Source organism: Marmota marmota, unplaced genomic scaffold, assembly GCF_001458135.2.
Source record: "Marmota marmota marmota unplaced genomic scaffold, marMar, whole genome shotgun sequence".
NCBI classification, from domain to species: Eukaryota; Metazoa; Chordata; class Mammalia; order Rodentia; family Sciuridae; genus Marmota; species Marmota marmota.
In genome coordinates this window covers 14,486,407-14,498,151 of record NW_026000241.1, presented here as the reverse complement: position 1 = coordinate 14,498,151, position 11,745 = coordinate 14,486,407, and the positions used below count along the sequence as shown (strand labels likewise).

At 42.1% G+C, this 11,745-nt stretch overlaps 1 protein-coding gene across 1 annotated transcript; it reads left to right on the top strand.

Moving 5' to 3' along the window:
• The first annotated feature begins 295 nt into the window (after positions 1 to 295).
• Positions 296 to 4,893, top strand: Ccr8 (C-C motif chemokine receptor 8). The gene is made up of 2 exons (XM_015489621.2): positions 296 to 430; positions 1,530 to 4,893. Exons 1-2 carry the CDS (start codon positions 390 to 392, stop codon positions 2,608 to 2,610), a joined length of 1,122 nt encoding a protein of 373 aa, XP_015345107.2. The 5' UTR covers positions 296 to 389; the 3' UTR covers positions 2,611 to 4,893.
• Positions 4,894 to 11,745: the final 6,852 nt, after the last annotated feature.

The following is an 11,745-nucleotide window of genomic DNA, read 5'->3' as shown; positions in this document are numbered from 1 at the left end:
CCCGGGTGGCCGGCGAGGCAGCCCTGTTGATCTTTGATAGTATCTTGGTCTGTTTTATGTTGCTAATAACACAATATTAAACAATGGATAAGTTCTAAAAGAGAATCTTGGACTGGGGTTGTAGCTCAGGGGTAGAGTACTTGCCTAACATTTGTGAGGCACTGGGTTCGATCCTAAGCACCACATAAAAATAAATACAAAACAAAACAAAACAAAGGTCCATTGATATAAAAAAATTAAAAAAATAAAAGAGAGTCTTCCTCCTCATAAAAGCCCTTCAGCTCACTTGCACCTGATTGGCCAAAGAAAGTTACATGAATGACAGTGACAGTCAGAGGTACTGCAAAGTCATATAAAAAAATGTGTGGACACAGGAGGACTGAGAAGAAATGAGCCACACAGAAACCTCCAGAACGAAGGGTCTATTAAGGTATGTGTTGATAATCAGCTTTGGGAAAGGAGGGGATGAGTAGGCAGGGACACTTTTATGTCCTTAGGGAGAGGCACAGAAAAGGCTGATATTTTAGAGATAAATTTTAAGAAACTTTGCATGTCTTCAGAGCCCACAAACTGCATGTGTCTTAGAGGCTGCCTGTGGCTGTGGCTGAGAGAAGCAAGTCAGTGAGCCATGCCATTTTCTCTGCAGGACATAGGAGGGAATCAAAGCTCATACATGAGTGAAAAGTAGATAAGAAAAGATACCTCCTTTCATTAAGCATTTGGGGAGACTTGGTCTTAATATATAGAATATACTTTATTTTGATCATCTCATTGGGCTCAATGTGTTCTCTTTTATGCTTTTCAGTGAAGAAACATGTATGCATGTATGCGTGTATATGTGTGTGTGTGCGTGTGTGTGTATGTGTGTGCAGGGAATTGAACCCAGACTTGTGCATGCTGAGCATGCACTACCATTGGCCTATATTCCTGGGCCCTATGATTTTTTATACTACTGAATTGCAGTTTTCATTAGGTTTACTGCTAGTGAATCTAGTGATTTTAATTTTTAGTACAATTGGGATCACTTTTTTTTTCTTTACTGCATTTTAAACTTAGCTATTTCTGGTGCTTAGGAAAGCAATTAAAAGAATGAGCTAAACTTATGAATATCACATTGATGTATCTCTAAAATACAAAATGAGAAACATTCTGTCATCTGTGTAACTTCAAATCGAACACAGAACAATATTACATATAAGCATGAAAAGAACAGGGGGGTAAGGAAAGAGAGAGACTGAGAGAGGGACAGAGAGAGAGAGAGAGAAGAAAATAATGAAGGAAAGCAGAAAGAACGTGGAGAGGGAGGGAAAGGAAAGGGAGAGATTGGGCCTTTCTGACCTTATTGAACTTTACTTACCTTCTAAAAGGTACAGTCTCCAAACATGGTCACTTTGAGGGCGAGGACTTCAACATGTGCATTGGGGAGGGGACACAATTGGGTCCATAACATACACAACATTTGTTTAAATAAAAATATTTTTAAGGAATGAGTGACTTTGCAGTACCTTCTTATGTGTCTCTTTGACCAGGTCCCCTGCCTTGATGGATTATACCCTTGAGCCCAACCTGACGGCGACATCCGACTACTACTATCCTGACACCTTCTCGAGCCCCTGCGATGGGGAACTTATCCAGAGAGACAGCAAGTTGCTTCTTGCCATCATCTACTGTTTCCTGTTTGTATTTGGCCTTCTGGGAAACAGCCTGGTTATCCTGGTCCTTGTGGTCTGCAAGAAGCTGAGGAGCATCACGGACATATACCTCTTGAACTTGGCCTTGTCTGACCTGCTTTTTGTCTTTTCCTTCCCCTTTCAGACCCACTATCAGCTGGATCAGTGGGTATTTGGGACCGTCATGTGCAAGGTGTTCTCTGGTTTTTATTACATTGGCTTCTTCAGCAGCATGTTCTTCATCACCCTCATGAGCATGGACAGGTACCTGGCTGTTGTCCACGCCGTGTATGCCATAAAGGTGAGGACGGTCAGGACGGGCACAGTCCTGAGCCTGGCAGTGTGGCTGATCACCATGATCGCCACTGGCCCATTGCTAGTATTTTACCAGGTGGCCTCTGAAGATGGTGTTCTCCAGTGTTATTCATTTTACAATCAACAGACATTGAAGTGGAAGATCTTCATCCACTTTGAAATAAACATCTTAGGCTTGTTGATCCCATTCGCCATCCTCCTGTTCTGCTACGCCAGGATCCTGCACCAGCTAAAGACTTGCCAAAACCACAACAAGACCAAGGCCATCAAGTTGGTGCTTATTGTGGTCGTTGCATCTTTACTCTTCTGGGTCCCATTCAACGTGGTCCTCTTCCTCACGTCCCTGCACGACATGCACGTCTTGGATGGGTGCATCCTGAACCAGCAGCTGATTTATGCCACCCATGTCACAGAAACCATTTCCTTCACTCACTGCTGTGTGAACCCTGTTATCTATGCTTTCATGGGTGAGAAGTTCAAGAAATGCCTCTCAGAAATATTTCAGAAAATTTTCAGCTACATTTTCCCCTCCATGGGAAGACAGATGCCCAGGGAGGGGTGGGAAAGGCGGTCATCTTCCCACCCTATGGCCTCCCGCTCCTCCAGCATAGACTACATTTTGTAAGGGGGGGGGGCGTGCCTCCAAGTGTCCTCTGCCTTCATTGCCACTTTTCTCTAAAGAAATAAAAATGACTTCCATGGGGGCTGTGAAGCCATGTAGGAAAACTCTTAGGAACTTTGGTTTAAGATACAGACATATTTTATATATTTAATCCATTCCTACTATTGCAAGTTAATCTCAACTTTCAAAAACATTGGTACTATTCTGGAAATATTCTACATATTCCACTTTTTTTATTTTTTAGCTTTAGGAGGACACAATATCTTTATTTTATGTTTATGTGGTGCTGAGGATTGAACCCAGTGCCTCATGCATGCTAGGAGAGCACTCTACCGCTAAGCCACAACCCCAGCCCCTCCACTACTAATTTTAATGCTAGCAGTAGGGTATTTTTTTTTAATATTCTTAATCCAGTGCAGTGGTGCACACCTGTAATCCCAGCTACTTAGGAGACTGAGGCAGGAGGGTCACAAGTTTGGGGCCAGCCTCAGCAACTTAGCAAGAACTTGTCTCAAGAGACAAAACAAACCAACGCCTTCCACAAAACCAAACCATAATCTTGATATTGAAGAACTTCTATTCTTGCTTCTTTGATGTCTTTATTAGGCACAAATTTAAATGTTATCAAATCCCTTTTTCTTATCTATTGATGTAACCATATAATTTTCCACCACTGTTAATTTGGTTTATTACACTGATTTTAGTATCTTAAGTCAACCTACATTTTTCCTGAAAAATTAAAAATGACCCTTTGGTCTTGGGATTCTTATATCTGTGTTCATTAGTCTTGAAGTTTCCTTTCTTTTCATGACCTGGTCAGATTTGGCCTCTTAAAATGTATTGGGAAGTACGCCCCTTTTCTCCAGTTTCTGAAACACTTTGTGTACAAATTTGATATGATGTCCTCCTTGAATGTTTGGTAGAATTCACCAATGAATTTATCTGGGGTTCCTCTCCAGGAGAATTTCAAATTATGCACACATGTTCGGTGACAGTCTATTCAGTTTCCCCTCCCTTCCTTCTCTTTTTTCTATCACCAGCCCTTTCCATTTTTATATCGTGAGACAGGGTCTTACCAAGATTCCAAGGCTGGCCTTGAACTTGCAATCCTCTTGACTCCTTCTCCCAAGTTGCTGAGATTACAGGCATGCCTGGATAGACTATTCAGATTTTCTAGTTTTGCTTGTCTCAGTTTTGAAAAGTTGTGATTTCATTTTATTTGTCAAGTCTACTAGCATTATACTGTCCTTAATATCTTCTCATTACCTTTTAAATACATGAGGAGCTAAGTAATGTCCCTTTTCAGCCCTGACACTGACAACTGGTGTTCTCTTTCTCTTTTAGATCAGTCTTTGGGGCTTATCAGTTGTATTAATCGTTTAAAAGAACCAGCTTTGGCTTTGTTGGTTTCCTGCCTCATCTGTTCATTGATTTCTGCTCTTATCTTCATCTTTTTTGCTTTCTTTGAGCTTAATTTACTGTTTTATATTAGTTTCTTGAAATAAAACCTTCTGTCATTAATTGCCAATTGTTGTTCATATATTTAAATCTACAAGCTGAGTGCAGTGGTGCATGCCTATAATCCCAGCGGTCTGGGAGGTTGAGGCAGGAGGATTGTGAGTCAGTCTCAGCAACTTAGTGAGGCCCTAAGCAATTCTGTTTCTAAATAAAATTTAAAAGGAGCTGGGGATGTTGTTCAGTGGTAAAACACTCCTGGGTTCAATACCCAATACAACAAAAAAAAAATCTACAAAATTCCCTTAAAGCACTGCCTTGGGTGTATCATGTACATTTTAATGTAATAGATCTTCATTATTTTTTCAGTTTAAATTATTTTCTATTTTCCATTATGTTCTCCTGCTTATAATCATGAGTTACTTAGAAATTAATTTTAAATTTTGAAACATATGCAGACTCTATATATGTGTACACTTTCAGTTATTTGAAATTTGTTGAGAATTATTTTATGATGCAAGATTTGGTTTGTTTCAATAAGTGTTGCATTACACTTAAAAAGAATGGTCATAGTAGGGAGGGAAAGGGGGTCATGAACTGAAATCAATTTCCATGCATGTATGAGTTTATTGGGATGAAACCAACTACTATGTTTAAATATAAAGCTCTGAGGGAAAAAAGAAAGAAAAAGAATGGTTGTATTCTGAAGTTGTTGTCCATAGCTGATTAATTAGATTGTTCAAGACTTCTATACTCTTGCAGGCTTTTTCTTTTGCTTACTCTGTGAGTAACTAAGAGAAGTACATTAAAATCTCTAGCTGTGGTTGTGAATTGTCTATTTTTTTTTCATTTTAATTTAGCTTATTTTTTCAGTGTATATTTTAAAGCTACCTTATTAAGTACATACAAATAGAAGATTGTTATGCCTTTTTATTGAATTGGTCCCTTTATCATTTTGCAATATCTCTTTTCTCCAGTAATACTTCACTAGGCCCAACCTCTTAAAAATTCCTCATGTCGCAATAGCACCAAGCTGAGATCAGGTCTTTAACAGATGGACTTCTTTTTGCGGGGGGGGTGGGGGGGANCTCCAACCCTATTTTGTATTTTTTATTTAGACACAGGGTTTCACTGAGTTGCTTAGCGCCTTGCTTTTGCTGAGGCTGGATTTGAACTTTCGATGCTCCTGTCTCAGCCTCCTAAACCACTGGGATTACAGGCATGCGCCACCGCACCCAGTATTAGGAATTTTTGAGGGACAATTCAGATCCAATTCGTAAAGTCTACTCTATTCAGCATAGAAACACTGGCTTTCTTTTCATAAGTATATGCATTGCTTAAACCAAATTACTATCCTATGACTAAATGACCTCTTTTGTAAGTATAATTTAGTTGGTGTTTTTTCCACAAACAGAGAGGGTCATATCACCACAGGATATATACAAAATCCAAAAATTGATAGACTCTGCTGGAGGCACACACTTGTAATCTCAGCTACTTGGAAGCCTGAGGCAGGAGGATTAGAAAACTGAGGCCAAACTGGGCACCTTAGCAAGAACCTGTCTCAATACTTTGCCCCCTGCCTCCTGGGTTCAGTTCTCAGAAGAGAGAGAGAGAGAGAGAGAGAGAGAGAGAGAGAAAGAGATATGTAAAATATCACTTTTAGGTAAAATATTCTCTACAAAAGACTGACTTTACAATGTTTTTTTTTATCTTTTATTTTCTAGTTTAACAATATAATTTTAATTACAGACAATAATACATTCTTCAAGGTTAGTGATCTACATGGGATGGTATGTGTTAGTAAACTTTCTTTTGCTAGAACAAAATACCTAAGATAATCAACTTAAAAGGAGGAAAGGTTTATTTTGGTTCACAGTTTTGGAGGTTTCAGTTCACTGTCACTTAGTTCTGTCATTCTTGGGCCTGTGGCAAGGCAGGACATCAGAGCAGGAGCACACGGCAAAGGACACTGCTCATCTCATGGCATCTGGGAAGCAAAAAGAGCAAGAAAGGAGAGGGAACTGGGGACTGGATATGCCTTTCACTAGGCCCAATCTCTTAAAAATTTTTCATATTGCAATAGCACCACACTAAGATCGATGAACCCTTTTCTTTCTTTCTTTTTAAATAATTTTTAGTTGTCGATGGACCTTTATCTTATTTATTTACATGTGCTGCTCAGAATCAAACCCAGGGCTTCACACATGCTAGTCAAGTGCTCTACCACTGAGCCACAGCCGCAGCCCAACATGTAGACTCTTGAGGGACAATTCAGATCCAGACTATAGTATCATGAGCAAGATTCCCAAACTATAGAATCATGAGCAAGGCAGGAGGATTGCAAGTTGAGACCAGTTTGGGCAACTTAGGGAGACCCTGTTTCTAAAGGTATATATATATATATATATATATATATATATATATATATATATAACGTGACGGGGTTGTGGCTCAGTGCTTGCCTGGCATGTGCAAGGCACTGGGTTCAATCCTCAGCACCACATAAAAATAAATAAGTAAAATAAAGGTATTGTGTATCGGACGGGGGACCATGGCCAGCGACTCATTAAGGGGTCCTTCTTCCTGCCAAGGATAATCCAAGCCACCCTAAGACTTACAATCTCTAATAATTAAAATAACAAAGCACAAATACTCAGAAATATTTACAGAAAACGAATCCCCTGATAGATTTAGTCCACATGGGTTCTGGAACTAGATAGTTCCAGTGGTTTAAGGTTTCAAGGGCGGAGCCTAGCTTCCCGATGTCTTGCAGTCTGCAGGTTGATTGACATCTTGGCAGGTCACACCCATCTTAGGTGCTGGGTGGGATCTTTGGTAGAGCTTGAAGGGGAAGTTCATCTGTATCAGGCAATCTATCCCTGTGGGGGGTGCCACCAGAGTTCCCAATGCCAAACTTATCCCCTCAGGAGCCTACTATGAGCAACAGTCCACACACAGCCCATGAACTGACAGCTCGTGACAATTGTGTTCAACTAAAACAAAATTTAAAACACACACACACACATAATAATAATAATAATAAGAAGAAGAGGACTGGGGATATAGCTTGGTGGTAAAAAGCCTCTTGGTTCAATCCCCAGCAACTAAGCTAAATTAAACTAAGCTAATTCTAACCTGAGGAAGAAATCCATCAGTTGTTATGTTATGATTGGGGTCTACTGTAACCAGAAAGTAGCATTAAAACTTATTTGATAAGGGAGAAAGAGAGGAGTATAGTTAACCTAAGAGACTGCCAATCTGGAATCCCAAGTGTAGGATATCCCCAAGTCCTGGGCTCTTCCTACTCTACCTCCCACATGGGCCAGTAAATCCACTGTCCTGCTCACACAGGCCCAGTGCTTCTCAGCTTGACCGCCCTACTGCCCGCCTAGAGCCAGCCACGCCCTGTGGACCAGGATTAAGAGGACAGTGCCTTCACTCTGGTGTAACCAGGATCTGTTGGGGACAGGACACAAGCTCCCTCTAGTGGTCTATCTGAGCTGAGTCCTGATTGGATAAAGAATGATGGACAAAAAAGAAAGGGAGGAAAGGGAATATCGCATATAAAATCGGGGGTCGGGGGCAGCAGCTGGAAAACTACTAATCTAGAAATTCTGTCTTAAGATTCTTGGTAAAATGCAAGTTTTTTTGTATTTGGATTTTATATACTGGAGATTTCACTCAAGACTACTAATTATGTCCTATAAACCTGCTAATCCCCCTTGGAGGTCCTACTCTATAGACAGACCTCATTTGAACAGACTCCCAAAACCTGTGGGTGTTAGAGGAGGGGATACACTTGTTCACCTTAAAGAAAGAATTCACTTCTGCTCCTTCCTTGATCCACCCAAATCCGTGCATGTCAGATTAGTATTTCCCAGTTGGTTGATAGAATCAGTAGCATCCTGATTTCACGGACAGCTCACTCCTCCTCTGTGACCCTTACACCACTGATTGCTTCCCCTTCCTGGAAGCATCTCTTTTGCTTGAAGGGATCCTGAGGGAAGAGGGCTTTCCTGAGGTCCTCCTCTGGTCAAGTGCCTTCTGATCTGGACCATCCTAAGGGTCAGACACCATCCTGAGGTCCTCTTACAGACCTGAACCTTTTTTCTAGTCCAAATGATAGAAGATGCTCTTGCTCAGGTTCACACAGACAGAAAGACCTGGCTTTGAGTATGTCCTCTTCTACAGTGACTCAGAGAAGAAGTGTATCTGCTTGTTCCAGCCTAGGCCCCAGCTGGAAGGGCTGCCTGGGTAAGGCACAGATGGCCATCCCAGCCAGCAGGGCCAGTTGGAAAGCGGCTACCAAGTTCTTGTTTACCGAAATGCAGAAGAGACCGGCCTCATTCTACCAGCTCCCTGGGTCGAAGCTCCCCCAACCACTGGTCCAGGGTGTGGCCTGTACTTTGTGGGAATTCTTCCCCTTTGATATCCACCCTCCTAAACTGTAGAGGAGTAAGAAGTGGACCTTAAGAATGAGAAGGGGGAAACTATTCTCATTCAGTGGTTGCCACATGCCAAACCCTGTACCACCAAGAACTTGGGCTATGTTAACTCCCCAACCCAACTGGGGATCAAACCCAGGGCCTGCCCCCTCCCTCTGCCAGCCTTGGCTATGTTAAGGTAATGGTCACAAGAACTTTTAGAAGAGAGTGTTTCTTCCTGCTTTATAAATGAATCAACAAATGACCCAACCGGAAATGTAAGATCGAGAGTCAGGTGTTTGCCTGCAGAGCCGGTGCTGTTTTCCCTGCATCATTATATTGACAATAATTCAGGAGGGAACACAGATCCATCAGAATTTGAGAGTGAGGATAGAGCTGGGGCAGAGGGCTTGCCCTGTTTGAGCAGGTGCAACTGCCTCTACACACCTTGGTCTTTTCTTTGCATTTGTTTTGTCCCCAATTCATCTGCTGCACACCGAGTGGGACAGTACTGTGGTGCTGGCTGGAAGAGAGCCCTTGGGCATCTCACTTCACCAGTACCTGGCCATGTGGAGTACAGGGCCTGCTTCTTCCCTTTCTCCCCTCATGTGGCCCTACCGGATTATCCATGGAGGTGCACCAAGGACCATGATAGACACCACATTTTTCATGACAGCCAACAGTCTTTACAAGAACAATGACCATCACCATCAAGAGGTCTGTTTCCTTGTCTGGGTTCAAGTTAGAAGTAGGCTGGTAGAGGGTCATTCCATGGGTTATGGTGGGAAGTAAAGGTTCACACAACAATCCTGACAGTAAAGAGTTTTCTGCTTTTGATTTTTAACTTGGAGCAATCTGAACTTTTTAGATGAGTCTTCTTCCCAAGGACCTGAAGCTTGAAGATGACTTATTGTGTTCAAACATATATTCTACAGAGAGCCAGACATAGTGGCTCACACCTGTAAACCCAGCTACTTGGGAGGTTGAGGCAGGAGGATCATGAGCTTGAGGCCAGCCTGGGCAATTTAGCAAGACTCTTTCTCAAAATTAACATTTTTTAAAAAGGGCTGGAAATTTAGGTCAGTGCTTGCCCAGCATATGTGAGGCCCTGTGTTTAAACCCCAGTACCACAATAAATAAATAATGTACATATAAATATTCTATTATAAATATTCTACATAGAATGATGATGAACTATGTTTCACTGCCTACGGTTGAGAGAAAACTGATCAAGATGCTTATAAATAAATACTTAACTCAGTTTACAAATAATTACTGAGCCCCTATGTAATGATGATTTCTCACATTTTATTATCTATGAAACACTTCTATATACATTGTTTTATTTGCTCTTTACAATAACCCTGGGAGGTTAGGTAATGTTACCTTCAAGTTGACAAATAAGGATTTGAGGTAAATATACACGTTGTTGGGTCATCGACAGGACCAAATGCAGGAATTTGTACTATACTCCTCTGCCTCTGTGGTCTCTTGAGAGAAGATCTGAATGCAGCCCATACCCTCTGCCATCCAAGGAAGAGGGCAGGAACTGGTGGTGCAGTCTTGAGGCAGAATTTCTGCTTTCTTGGGGGAAGCCTCAGTTTTGTTCATAAAGACCTTCAACTGAGAGGCCTTCGCAGATTATGGAAGATAATCTCATTTATTTGAAGTCAACTGACGGTGTTAACAACATCTATAAAATATTTTCACAGCCACACCTAGAGAAGTGTTTAAGTTAAAAACTGGGGTATAATAGCCAAGTTGATACATAAAATTGACCATCACATAGGGGATACTGTTTTATAAATAAATACAGTCATTCTGTCAAAGATGAAACCTCTCCCCTGTGGGTAGAGCTACTTGATAGTAGGCAAACAGTAAAGTAGTTTCTGCAAAGTGGGTTCTCATCCCTGTGGGCAATTCACACCAGTTAGGATGTGGGAGAATCATGACCAGAAAATATGTGCTTATGTGTAGCAACAATGTTGCATAAAATTCCTGTGTGGGAAGACAACAGTAAAAGAAGAATCTGATTTTTCCACAAGATGGGGAATTGGTGTGCCAAAATGTTGATGGAGTGATTCACGGTTTGAACATAATACAACACTGTCTGGGCTTGGCTCACAGCTCATCTTTCTTCTGGTACCGCTGACATCTCAGCCCTTGGAATAGGATCTGAGGACCCCACTCTGGTAGGGACACAGGCCACCCTGACAATTACCCATCTATATCTTAGAGACCAGCCCATGAGCTGCTCTCATTTACTGATCTCTTGTAGCCCAGTCACCTTGGGCCAGGTGATAAGACTTGAAGCAAAGGTCACTGGCACAGAAGGAGGAAAGGCATTTCTCTCTTGTGACGCCCAAAGCAGCAACAGGACCATCCTCTAGGCCACAGCTGCTGGTTAGGCCATTGGAATTCTCTTTTCCTGCTGTTTGTGCCCATCCATATTGGTGGGCACAGACGGTGGCTTCCCCCTTTGCTGAAGATTTCAGCCTTAAGGATGGAGATCATCACAAGATATCCACAGACCTCTCTGAGAGCACTAAGCTTAGAGAGGTTTATGAAAATGGCAGAATATCATGGTATACCCCCTTTCTACTCCTACTGGCTTCCAAAGGGTAAAGGTAGGCTTATTGCTTTGGCATCAAAAGTGAGAACTTAGACTCCAGGCAGGCAGAAGGACCTTGCTGGACTGGTTTCCCTGGAAGCATGGGGATGATTCACCTGTATTCTTTGCCTTTCCAGTCATTTTCTTCCATGTAAACTGACCCAGCTGCAAAGACTACAAGTCCCATCTCCCCTGCCCTTGCAGGGCGAAGAAAAAGGAACCAAACATTCTGCTGGAGTAGATTCTGTTGGTCCCATTCACTCCAGCTCCCATGTGTACTTTAGCCCTCACTCTGATGGCAGAAACTTCTCCAGGTGTCAAACTTTGCTGTGAATAAAATTTTAAGAAGAGTTCCTGTGCTCAAACTTACACTTGTATATGTCTTCCTGGATAGAGGGTGTCTACAATCCCTGGAATGGGAAAGCATCACGTGACCTGAACATCTAACCCAGAAAGCAAAAGCCACATTGGGTTTTCAAAAGGAGGGGGCTGGGGTGTATAGCTCATTGTAAGAGCCCCCCTAAGCTAATTTCTCTCTCTCCCTCTCAACCCTCCTTCAACAGGCCCAAGCAAGAACAGCGGTAATTCTATGAGCTTCCACAAGGTGGCACTAAAGACACGCTCACCAGGGGCGTGACCCAGCGA